The 12,861-nt window shown below is 49.4% G+C and overlaps 1 protein-coding gene across 3 annotated transcripts in view; it reads left to right on the forward strand.

The window, feature by feature from the left end:
- The window catches only part of DOCK9 (dedicator of cytokinesis 9), a 185,468-nt gene that overhangs the window by 120,009 nt on the left and 52,598 nt on the right, over positions 1-12,861 (forward strand). For all 3 annotated transcript variants that reach the window (XM_012723213.1, XM_012723211.1, XM_012723212.1), the window contains exons 30-35: positions 251-362; positions 3,402-3,580; positions 4,069-4,182; positions 4,448-4,568; positions 8,079-8,212; positions 10,843-10,957. In XM_012723213.1, coding sequence (XP_012578667.1) covers positions 251-362; positions 3,402-3,580; positions 4,069-4,182; positions 4,448-4,568; positions 8,079-8,212; positions 10,843-10,957 — 775 coding nt within the window. The remainder of the gene's footprint in view (positions 1-250; positions 363-3,401; positions 3,581-4,068; positions 4,183-4,447; positions 4,569-8,078; positions 8,213-10,842; positions 10,958-12,861) is intronic.

The raw sequence follows: 12,861 nt of genomic DNA on the forward strand, positions 1-12,861 counted from the left end.
AGGATCTGCATGAATAATAAATGCCCCCAAAGTCAGGGGAGGACATGGTTTAAGGGAGGGTGTTCCTCATCCTCAAACAGTTCCTGAGATCTGTAATTGTTGGAAAATCTATAAAATAGCATAGACTGGCCATATCCAAGAGAGCCAACAAGGCAGAGAAAGGGCTTATTTTTCCCTCCAGGATTTTTCGGGAACTGTGTGATGTCTGCTGTCAGGTACTTAATGTCCATCTAAACATTTCTTTCCGCAGACCCTCTTCGAGTACAAATTTGAATTTCTCCGTGTGGTGTGTAATCATGAACATTATATCCCCTTGAATTTGCCAATGCCTTTTGGAAAAGGCAGGATTCAAAGATACCAAGGTAATCGTCTTTACCTGTATTCGTCTTAATCTTTCCACAGAGAGTCACTTACTCTTAATAGTGAAGGGAACTGATTCAGAGGTGATTAGTAGAATGTTTGATATTTTTTCTTGCATTAATGTACTTCTTTGTGAAACTTCTACTTTTAAAAATCATAAATAAAATATCTTATGGGACCTTATTTTTATCAAACCTAGATCAGAGATCATGCCAGTGTGACTCTTTTTCATTGAGAAATGTCCTTTGCTATAAAGCTAGACTCCGTTTTATTTACCGTAGTTTATGTTTGTTTTAATTTTCCTTTTTCCTTATGAATTAGCTTTTCTTTCTCCATCTCTGGAGTCCAGTGGCACTCCTGTAGGTAGGTGTGGGGCACTCATGCCTGCTTTCTTGCATTGTCTCCTCCAAAAGAAAAAGAATGCAAGTGGCTGCTGAGACGTTCCATCCGCTCTTCGTGTAGCTCTTTCCTGTACACTGAGCCCAGCGGCTACGCCCAGGCTAACCAGTGGCTTTGTTCTCAGTACTGCAGCACCCCCACGAGACAGCTTGTGTTTGCTCCTGGAGTCATCAGGTCCCCTTGGATATCTCTTTTGGAGTAATACAAGCAAAAAACCCTTTCTCTGAAAATATGGCACTCCACCATTCTCACGGCCCTGTCCACAGCCATGGCGGTGGCCTCCAGCTCCGGCAATGCGACTTGCCACGTGCTTTTCATGTCTGCATGTTGAGCCTCTATGAACTGTTCTGCGTCCTCTGTGTTTGGAGAGTGGTACGCTCATAGAGGTTTGTCTTCATGGAGCGAGTCAAGTGAGTCAGGTTGGCCTGCCATGTCTGTCAAGTAGCAGTAACTGAGCTTGGTGCCTTGTACGTGCTCAGACTAATTTAGGCTGAAGGAGAGCAATGGTGGAAGGACACCCCCAAACTAACAAGGACACCATTGTCACCTCAATGGCCCTGAGATTCGGAGAGAAACACGCAGGGCACTAACATGCTAGGCACTCGTTCAGAGTCCTGGACAGCATGCCCCAGACAGACTCAGTGAGGTTTTGAGGAACCCAGAAGGTGAGGTGTGGCCTGGGATCAGCATTCCTGACCCCACAGACTTGGGGCAGCCCGGGACAGTTGTGAGCAAGGTGCTCACCCCTGGCTGTGTACGCAGGGGGCAGGTGAAGTGAGCTAAAAAGAAAAGAATAAACTAGGAGAAGAGCATGAAATGGTGGCATTTGAGATAGGGTGGGCAGGAAAAGCCTTGGCCAGAAGGTGATTTGGGGGTGATAATCTGAGAAAGTGAGGGGTTGAGCCTCTGGACAAGGGAACAGCTGGGCAGTCAGTGCACCTAATGTCTGCCCCCCACCCCCCACATTTCAGAGACACCTGCTTCCCCTGGCTGCTCAAATAGGCATGCCCCCCATCACCCCTCAACCTCAGATCACCATCCAACTCCCTGGGGGAGTCCTCATCTTCCTCCCCAGCCTTCGCTGAGTTCCTCCCCTGGGACTGCCAGGTCGTCTCCCCATTCTCCCCCAGCATCCCTCTGGAATTAATCGCTCCCTACCTTACCCTCAAAACCACACCCTAGGTCACCCCACTTCTACTTGGGCACTGGGACTGCCATTTCCGCCCACCTGTCCGGGGGCTGAGGGAGTTCTCCTTGGCTGCCGGGTAGATGGTTTGGGGGCGAGCGTGTGTCAGTGCCTGGCTCCCCGACCCAGCAAGGCCAGATGTTTATCCTGAAGAAGTGAGTCAACCGGAAGCCATTCAGGGTCTGCAGAGCGCACAGAGTGTCAGAGTGGGCTTGACAACCACAAACAGTGGACATTGCTATTCTGGGAAGAACCTGTTCCCTTGTTTCTGCTAAAGGGTTTCCCAGAACTTGGACCAGCTTTGGGATAGGTTCAGAGTAACTATCTAGTGGGAAATGAAAGTCAGAGGGGAGGCTGTAGATCTCCCTTTGATAATGGAGCTGGCGTCAGAGTCCAGCCCAGCGAAGCTCACGGAGCACAGCGCCCACAGTTTGAGAGCGCCTCGGCATTCACTGCGCTCCTTGGAAAGTCCATGCCTGCTCCTGCCTTTTCCCAGAAGAGCTGGAGACTTTGTCGTTTAGCTTGGTCATGATTGACTACTTTGGTTGAATGCTCTGTCCTTTTAGTTTAAGTTTACCTTAGTTTTCTAGTTGCTTCTGGAGGGACAGAATTGTTAACATTACCTTCACTTAAATCCCACACTAAGTTCTCTACTCAGCCATAGCCAAATTAAAGTAGGTGATATGCTAACTTGTTTGTTATAAGCTCATTGGTATTTTGTTTTGTGTAGAAGAGCTGGGGTACAGGCCAGAGGTGCAGGGGGTGAGGATTCACCAGAGACAGAGCGGGGAGCAGAACAGGCAGATGGACTGAGATACACTGCTGAGGGGAGCAGCGCGCAGGACAGGAGAGGTCTGCCGCGTCATGTGGGTCAGCTCCCTGGCCGGGGATCGAACTCAGGTCGTAGTGGTAATAGCACTGAGACTTAGCCCCTAAGCCACCAGGGAGGTCCCCTAAACACAGAGGGTTAAATGAGAGTATAGGCATAAATGACCAGGCTATGGATAAGTGACTCATGCAGTAAAAAAGATTTGAATAGTCCCTCATATTTATTCTTTCTTTAATTGTGTATTATTACCTTATAGGTTATTCTTCTATAATCCTGTCAATTTGTAAACGACCTTTATTTTTACCTTTATGCCATTAATGAGAATGCATTTTCATGTAACAGATGTTGCTCTGTATTCTAAAAATTGCACTAAAACTACTATTAGCTTCAAATATCTTATGAGGCAAAGTTTGTTTCGAAATCAAAGTCCAATGTTACCATTTGCATTTAAGTTTTGGCTTTAAGAGTCCAGTGGGTTAAGAGGCAGCATGGCATTTTAGGCAACAGACGCCTTCCTGGGAGCGACTGAGCTCGCCGGCTGGGTGCGCGGGATCCCAGGCAGACTGGGGCTTAACTCTTCAGCACGGTGCGTCTTGCGTGCTAACGCAGCCTCTGTTCTCACGGCAGATCTCCAGCTGGACTATGCCCTGACGGACGAGTTCTGCAGAAACCACTTCTTGGTGGGGCTGTTACTGAGGGAGGTGGGCGCCGCTCTCCAGGAATTCCGCGACGTCCGGCTGATCGCCATCAGCGTGCTCAAGAACTTGCTGATAAAGCATTCTTTTGATGACCGATACGCTTCAAGGGTGAGGGACCCCGGGAAAGGAAATCTGGATCGCTACATGTCCTTTAAGTAATATATAGAAACTGACCAAGTAGAAAATTAGTGGCTGACAGCACTGAGATGTCTGTTTTTTTTTTTAAGATTTATTTATTTATTTATGCAGGGGGTCAGAGGTGCAGGGGGTGAGAGGATCCACCAGAGACAGAGCAGGGAGCAGGACAGGCAGATGGATGAAGTCCACTGCTGAGGGGAGCAGCGGGCGGGTCAGGAGAGGTCTGCCGCGCCCTGTGGATCTCCTCCGGGGTGGGCGGGGATCGAACTCATGCGGAAGTGGCTTTAGCTACTTAGTGCTGCGCTTCAACCCGCTGCGCCACCAGGGAGGGCCGAGATGTCTCTGTTTATGAAACAAAATCTCAGCAGACGCTCAGGAAGGACCCGCGCACAGTGGGGGTGGCCTGCAGGAGCAGAGCGGCGGCCCCAGCGACACTGACAGGTGTGCCTTTGTTACAGAGCCATCAGGCCAGGATAGCCACCCTCTACCTGCCTCTCTTTGGTCTGCTGATTGAAAATGTGCAGCGGATCAACGTGCGGGACGTCTCTCCTTTCCCCGTGAACCCGGGCAGTGTACGTATGCATTTGCACAGACACATCTGTGTGTCTTTCCTGGCAGCTGTGACAAAGCACCACAAGCTGGGGGCTCCAGGTGTCCACAGTGTCATCTCACCGCCTCCCAGGCGCCTCCATCCCTGCAGCCCAGTGGGGCAGGGCTGCTGTTCCCTGGGAGCAACGCCTGCCAAGCTGCTGCTTTAGCGCTTGGCTCGCCCTCCGAGGGCAGCGGAGGAGGCTTTTAAATCATCTTCGATTCTTCTTCCCTCTCCCCCTCTGACAGGCCGCGAAGGAGGAGTCGCTCGTGTTGCCAGCGGCGAACCCGTTAGTGACGCCGCAGAAGTCAGCCGGCGCGCCCGATGCCAGCCTGCACAAGGAGCTCTTCGGCGCCATCTCCGGCATGGGTACTGCGCCCCGCTCTTCTGCTCTCTGGCTCTTGCTCAGTGTCTTTCAGCCCGCGATTGCTTTAGCACCTGAAGCTTTCAGATTAGAACTTGGAACTCAGAATTCCTGCTGTGAATGTTCTTTTTCTTGCATTGAGACTTAGGATAGAAACCCCTCCACCCTACCTTGAAATAAGGAGCCTCAAGATCTCAAGCTCTGAGCAGAGCAGAGCAGAGCACAATTTAGTCTGAATCCGGGCTGCTCGCTCCTCTGGCTTCGGGTTAATGGATCGCGCCAGAGCTTTGCACTGGGTGGTGCATGCTTTCGGGAAAGGTCTGTCTGTGCAGGGGTGTGTGGGGGTGGGTAGAACTTACTGGTAGCTAAGTGATGTGGACACAACGGAGGGAGTCATTCCTGAAGGATAAAGCGCCTTGTAAGGAGCCTGCAGTCTCAAAATTGGTTTCCTGAAATCCGAGAATTTTTTCCTGCTGAGATAGTAAGCGCAGCCCCCAAAGGGAGGATAACAGATGGCCGAAATCGAGATTCAAATCTCCTAGTTTCTCCATAAGAAGATGCCGGAGAAGTGTCCTGATTAATATTCTGGCTGGCGGAGCCCATGTGCCATTTCCATCAGGATAAGGAGCAAAATGAGTATCTTGGCGGAATTTTCCAGGGACTCACAGGCTGACTCATCTGCGTTCACCCTCTTTATTTTACACATTGAGTCAAGGGGCGGACTCCTAGGGTAGGGTAAAGGCTCGCTCTGGGCAGAAAACAAACCTGGAAGCCTCCCACCATGCCCAGGTGTACCTACGACCCCATCCTTAATCTTGGTGTTGTCCAGTTCTGGTGTAATACTTAACCTCACCGTCCTCTTAAAGCTGAGGCAAATCTGTCCCTGCACAGCGCCCAGCACAGAATCTGGTGCGTGGGGCCCCATGTCTTTGCCTCCTGAGGCCTTGTCTGACCGCTCGCTGACCGCACGTCTAGTCGATGCTGCAGGAGTGGGTCGGGCTGTCCTTAGAGGACAGCGGCTGTGAGCGGCGGCTCACAACATTAGCTTTGAAATCACAGGTAGAACTCCAGGTGTGGACTCCACCGTCCACTCCTCGTGCTGGCCTTCAGTGTCCACGTCACCAGAAGAGCTGTAGCAAGGGATGATTTGCACAAGTCGGTGCACAGTGCTCGGGGGGAAGCGCTCAGTTCTGCCTGACTGCTACATAGCAAGTTCGTCTCGCAGGAGTTCCGCTGCTTTGTCCCACATTCTCTTCTTCGGTCAGCACCTGTTGTTTGGGTCTGGGCAGCCATCGAGCACCTTTTCAGTCTGCAAGGCGTCTGCATTCATGGCAAAGTTAGGAAAGTGCTTGATGGGGGCTGTTAGTCTTTTAAAATTCAAGGAGTTCACAACAGACCTTTAGCATTTTTTATTTCTGTTTTCCCCCATCCTTAAAGGCCTGTCTTTGTGCCCTTTGGGGGATGCATTCTTTTTGGAGGGGCTTCCAGTGAAGCCTGACCTTTCCACGGGCTGTCCTTGTTTTTCAGTTGCTGTAGCAGCTCTTCTTTTATTCACCCAGGAGTTTGCAGTCATGCTGGCCCCTGTGCTTTCCCTTCAAGAGTAGACTTTCTCCCTAGAGAAATGCTGTTTCCGCACATGTTAAGCCCCCTCAGTGGTGGGTGTTTGATGTCTTTGTAACATGGTGCATGAGTTTCTAACACTGATTGATAGCTGAATAAAAACTACTCGAAGATGATGCTCATTTTCAAACATTCTCATTCTTAGACTTAGTGTTCTTGTTCCACCTGTTCAGTCCATGGCAATGGGCTGTCTGTACAGATGTGGGAAGAGAATCTGGACTTATCTTCATTTCACTTACATCTTGTTTAAGATCTTGGAAAGTTATGCACTGGACTGACACCACATGCACACACAACACAGTTCTACTCAGTGTGTGCATTTTGATTCATTGCGTGTTCGTCCTTTGATTAGGACTCTAGTTCTGGAAACGAGCCTAAAACTGATCATTTAGGATCTAATTTTACTTTACTGAGGATGTCTCTCTCCCGCTGTCTGTTTCTCAATTAAATATGAAGTCAGTTATATTAAGAAGGCTAGAATTATAATTTGGTCATAATGTGCGTTTCTTTTCTCTCTGAGAAATAGCTCATTTTTTTCATGGGACTGTCACCTGCCCTGGTGAAATCAGTCACGCAGCTTCTATTCTGGGGACCCACAACCTATGGTCTGTGGTTTCTAGATTCCAGCTCTCCCTTACGTTTTCATATTCCCCTGGCTCTTCTCTTCTTGATCTCAACTCCCTGAAGCACTTTGAGGGACTCATGAGAGTTTTGTAACATGGTGGGTAAGACAAAGTGTGGGTAGGGAGAAGGTGCTTGGGCACTTCAGCCAGGCAGGGAAGGCTGTGCTTACAGCCAGCAGCCAAGTGTCTTCATGCAGATTCTCAGCCAGCCAGCCAGCCCATCAGCTGGAAGCAAAACTTTTGGTTCAGCAGAGAATATACATTTCTTAGAGTCATTTTTATTGATATGATTTACTTAACCAATATCTAAGCAGGAAGTCAATTTACTACTTTAAAAACTCCTCAGTCCCAAGGCGGATGCTTGTTCAAATGCTTTTGACAACAAGTTCATGGTTGTCAAAATATATGTCTACGTGAGCGTCCCTTTCCACTCCTCACTCATTGTGGCAGTCGCCAGCATTCTCGGGTCAAAGCTCCGGTGTTGTCAGAGACCTTATCATAAAGACCAAGCCCCAAAGCTGCACCCACTAGTTCTGTTTATTAGGTCCTCAAGTGAAGATCGTTTTATGAGTACTTTTACTTGACACCTTCATGGCCATTTGGGGGGAAATGCATATAAATTTAAAGAAAAATGTTTGATTTTAATAAACACAGCTATTACTCGTGCCATGAGTGTGCCTGTCGGGATTTGGACTCAGATTATCATTTCCTGCTCCCTCATCGCAGTTACCCAGTTGATCCTCTCCTGACAGCCACCAGCTACCCACCCTCACAAGGCTGTGACACCACTGAAAGATGTGTAGGGTGATCTCAGCATCAGAAATGCAGTTTCCAGCAGGTGTTGAGTACTGTGTTTGTTAGCCTTGACATTTGAAAGCGCCCCACGCACCCCTCTGGGTTTTCCTGAGCAAGGCAGCACCCTGTAGACCCCGTGGGCTCCTTGCTGGCTTAATGTTCCTATCTAACCGTGTAGGCGGACTTACCTTTTCAAAAGGTTTAGTCTTCATTCTACCCCTCTCTGAAACAGCAGGTGCTCCTTAAGTCTCACCAGGCAAAGGTGGCTGTTCATATGCGGATTGATCATTGCATCTGAATGTTTCAAAATTTGCTTTTATCTTACTCCATAGTAATATTGCCACTCTTGAGCCTCTTCTTAACAACAACAATAACAAAAAATAAATGCAATTAGAGTGATTATGCTTAAAGTTCAGTACTTAGCCTTCATCGTCCTGTGCCTCACCGAGTCTTGGTCTTGGCTTCGCTTCTGTTTAGCTTCTCCATATACGACATCAACTCCCAACATCAATAGTGTGAGAAACGCTGATTCAAGAGGATCCCTCATAAGCACAGATTCGGGAAACAGCCTTCCAGAAAGGAATAGTGAGAAAAGCAATTCCCTGGATAAGGTAACAGCGTCTTTTCCTGTAACTTAAATGTGTCTTGGGTTTAATGGTTTTAATCCAAAAAGTCGATGTGTTTCATGTTCTTTTTTCATGTGCAATATTTTTTTTTAAACAATTCAGCTAGCCTGGGTAGATAGGCTCAGAGTATTATCTTGCGGGGCGGGGGGGTGTGGCAGGAGGGCACCTGTCTGAAAGTCTCAGGTCCGTGTTTGCACATCAACAGTGTTGCTAGGGGGCACCTTGAGGTGTTAGTGGAGCACCTTACACAGATGGGGCTGCAGGCTCTGCCTTACCACCTCACAGCCTGTGTGCCAAAGAACAGCACTGGAGCTCAGCTTCCCATGCCAGTGGGGGTGCGTTGCAAAGCTCGCTCCCGAGAAGATGAGCCCTTCCTAAAGGTGATTCGGGGGGATGAGGTTTGATTTGAAATCACTGCTTACACTACATCCCCAAACCCTGCCCAGTGCCTCTTCCTCCTTAACCTTTTCTCCTTGAAACAACAAAGTCTTAGACTGTCTGGAGATCTGTGGGAAGAGGTCAAGTTGCAGTTTATTTTTTCTTTTTAAGATTGACTTATTTGTACATACAGAACTGGCATACAGGCCAGAGGCGCAGGGAGAGTGGGAGGATTCACCAGAGACAGAATGGGGAACTGGAACAGGCAGATGGAGAAAGCATACTGCTGAGGGGAGCAGCGGGCAGGTCAGGAGAGGTCTGCTGAGCCATGTGGGTCAGCTCTGGGCGGAGATCAAACTTGCACTGAAGTGGCTGCAGCCAGCTTGCAGTGTTGTGCTTTAACCCACTGCACCACCAGGGAGGGCCCCAAGTTGCAATTTAAAGCAGGACAGGTGGGTGCACCCTCGGCCACTGTTGGCCGAGTTACTCCGGCTGCCGATACACAGAGGCCTCGGGCGTCTTTCTGGTCCCAGACCCGTGGAACAGCCCTGCCTGGGATCAGGGGGGTGCTCCGATCCCTCGTCCCCGTGGCTGGTATCACATGATGATGTTGATGATGCGGTCTCAGTGCAGGTGTGCTGTGACCTTTGACCTTTGACCTTTCCCCTTGACCCTCCCATGCCTCCACGTGCAGAGGGAGAAGCTGCTCAGGCGACACTCAGCTTGTGTCATTCGCAGCACTGGGGCGGATGCGAGCGGCCAGCCCGCCAGGAGGAACCGGGTCACCGTGGACTTCTCCCTGCTAGCCAGCCCTCCCGTGCTGGTGGACACTGTGCACGCGGGCGCCTCCCCCCCACCCCGGCGGGCCCTGAGCCCTCCTCGCGGCTCTGCTGAAGTGGGTGGCCCCCATGGGTCCCCCCTCGGGTGGTTTTGCCACGGACGGCACCCCTGGGCTCCCTTAAATAAATTCATATCATTTTTCACTCATTTTGCTGCTTTGAGACTTAGCAAAAATTTCTCCCCATGCCAATTGGAAATACAAGCTTTGAGGTCGGACACCTCCATGCTCTCACCACAGATGGGACTCGTGCTGTCTGTGTTTAATGCAGCCCTTGGGCACGGGAGCCGCCGTCGGTGGGAAACCCCCGGCCCCTCACCCCAAGTTTTCTCATGTTTGCAGTGTTGTGAAGCCGGTGGGGAGTGACCACGCGGTGGAGGGTCTCTGCAGTGCTGTGATGTGGTGTCCTCTTTGTCCCGTCGGGCACCTGCCCTGTGTCCCTGGGGGTGCCTGGGAGGTCAGCCTGTTCCAGGGCAATCCAGTGTGAACTGGGCCACCTGTCTGTGGGCCCTCACCTGCACGCTTATAATCCATTTGTCCTGCAGGCACACACAACAGGGTCAATAATGGGTTTATTTACAAAGGAGACAGGAATAGGTACAACCCAGGGAAAGAGAGAGAGAGAGGTATAATTTAACTAGAGCACCCTAGCAGCTCCGCTGACTTGGAACCCCAGGACACTGATAGCTCATCAAGAGCCAGACACCCAGCCACCGGCCACGCCGTCCAGAGAGCGCCCCGTGGTCCAGAGAGCCACGCAGTCCAGAGAGCAAGAGCGCAGTCTCAGTCGCTCCCTTGTATCTCCCCAAAAGTCCCAAAACACCTGCTTAGCTCTGCCCTTGGGTCCTCGCTGTTCTCTCCCTGGTACTGCTGGGAGTTGTAGTTTCCAGTCCCTGGAGTAGGGGTGGAGCCCACAGAACTCTGCAGAGCTCCTTCAGGGCATCCTTTCCCCCAACAAGCTCAGAGCCAGCTCCTGGCCTGTGTGACTGGCAGCAGCCACACCCCACTTTCTGCTCTCATCCCCTGTGGTGCTCTCAAGGACACAGTTGGTTCTGCTGTGTCTTCCGAACCCTCGTTCCATGTTTGACTCCAGCACATGGTGTTTTCTTGCATGAGGTTGGACTTGCATCTCGGAGCTAAGCTGCAGCTGAGACCGTGGGCGGCAGCCCCCGGCTTGCCTTCTGGCCCGGCACTTGGACAATATGCCGCTGGGCAAGCCGGCCCTGGCCACGGCCCGTGTGTGCCGGCAAGTGTGCCTGGAGGCGTCCTTGTCTCTGGTGCTGCCAGCTTGTGTGTTCCGACTCAGTTCCAAGACTTTCTCTTCCAAGGGAGGAAAGTGCAATTCATTGTGTTTTATCTGTAATTCAAGAGAAAAAGTCACCTCTCTCTCCTTTTTCAGCACCAACAAAGTGGCAGTTTGGGAAATTCCGTGGTTCGCTGTGACAAACTCGATCAGTCTGAAATTAAGAGTCTGCTGATGTGTTTCCTGTACATCTTAAAAAGCATGTCTGATGGTGGGTAAAAGTGGAGATTTCTGTTCTACTTCCTACTGGGCTTGTGTTTTAACAACTACTTAATTGAGAGGACAAAGAGATGCCAAAGGGTTTTCTTCTGCATTTGAGATAAATGGCAACTCAGTCTCCACCATTAAGGAGAGGTAAAAGCTTTTATTCAGAAAAAAAAATGTTTTTATTAATTAGTGCATTGTAGAAATTGAGTTGTAAAATATTGATGAGTATATATATATTTTTTTAATTTTTAAAAAAATTTTTTTAAAGATTTATTTATTTGTGCTTACAGAACTGGGGTACAGGTTAGAAGTTCAGGGGCAGCGAGAGGCTTCACCAGAGACAGAGCAGGGAACAGAACAGGCAGATCGACGAAGTACACTGCTGAGGGGAGCAGCGGGCAGGTCAGGAGAGGTCTGCCGCGCCATGTGGTCACCTCCGGGGCAGGCGGGGATCGAACTCATGTGGAAGTGACTTTAGCTTCTTAGTGCTGTGCTTTAACCCGCTGCGCCACCAGGGAGGGCTGATGAGTATATTTTTAAGATGTATTTACCATTTAAGATGTAGTTTAAACGCAAAACGACCATCTCATACATATGTACTGGCAATTTACCTAACCTTACTGGTCAGTCTCTTCCATGTGATAACACTTAGCATCCCTCCCGTGGGCGAGAGTAACATCCTGGCTTTCGCTGGAAACAAGTTATCCGTGTTTTCTGAAGGAAACAATGGTGCCTCAGTAAGTGAAGTTTCTGGAAGGGCTTGCCAGCCACATTTTTTAGGAGAAATGACCATAATTATGAGGGCTTTGTCTGATGCCCATAAAGTTCCGTTCCCACTCTGGTTGTGTGACATCAAGTCACAGGGCACAGTGGCAGTTTTCTTGTTTGGGTCCAAATATTGTCTTATTTTCCCAGCAACCAGGTAGGAAGTGTACTTCATCTTCATTAAGCTCATTAAATGAAGCAAGCTCTTGAAAACAAGATGCTGTTTCTGAGTGGTGAAAACCTCAATGCCCTGGGTCTGGTGCGGTGTGGGGGGTGGGTATGGAGTTCCCGAGAGGTGCCGCTCTGCCTGCAGCAGAGTGTCTTTGGGGTGAGCTCCTGTTTCAGCAATATCAACTGCCGCCTGTCTGTACAACCTCAGATGTTAGGAACAGAGTGCTTATCCTTAAAATGCTCACCAGCTGGTTGATTGTATTCTTTCTATTTGTGACTTTAAAAAAAGACAAAAAGCAATCATAATTGTCTTGCGTTGATGACTAAACTCAGATTTGATTTAAATGATGCCAAAAGCATTGGGCACTTACTCTGGCATTTGAGTTAGCAAGCTGACGCTCTTCCCATTAAGTCAAAGTCCTTAACATCATCTTGGGAGTGAGCTTTTAGCCATCACAGTAATCTGGTTTTCCTTTGCTGAATGTTTTATTTTAAAGATTGGAACTTTCAAATATTAAATGCAACAGATAACTAGAGTGTAGCTACTTTCTAAAGGCAAGCATTCCAGAAATTTGCATCCAAGTGAAAGTTAGCCTTTAAAAATCAACCCTTTGGAAGGACAGGCACTATAGTTAAAAATGCAACAAACTCTTCAAAAACGGTCACCCTCTTGCTCATCCTAGACCCCCAAACTCAGTTACTTTTTTCCTAAGAGAAATCTCTTCATCTATTTTCCAACCTCAACATAAAATAAAAGCATACAGGACCTTCCCTGGTGGCACAGTGATTTGAAGCACAGCAATAAGAAGCTAAAGCCACTTTAGCGTGAGTGCAAACCCCACCCATCCCAGAGGTGATCTACAGGGCGCAGCAGACTTCCCCTGACCCGCCCGCTGCTCCTTTCAGCAGTGTACTTCGTCGATCTGCCTGTTCTGCTCCCCACTCTGTCTCTGGTGAATCCTCTCACCGCCC

Source organism: Condylura cristata, unplaced genomic scaffold, assembly GCF_000260355.1.
Source record: "Condylura cristata isolate star-nosed mole 26May11 unplaced genomic scaffold, ConCri1.0 scaffold00010, whole genome shotgun sequence".
NCBI lineage: Eukaryota > Metazoa > Chordata > Mammalia > Eulipotyphla > Talpidae > Condylura > Condylura cristata.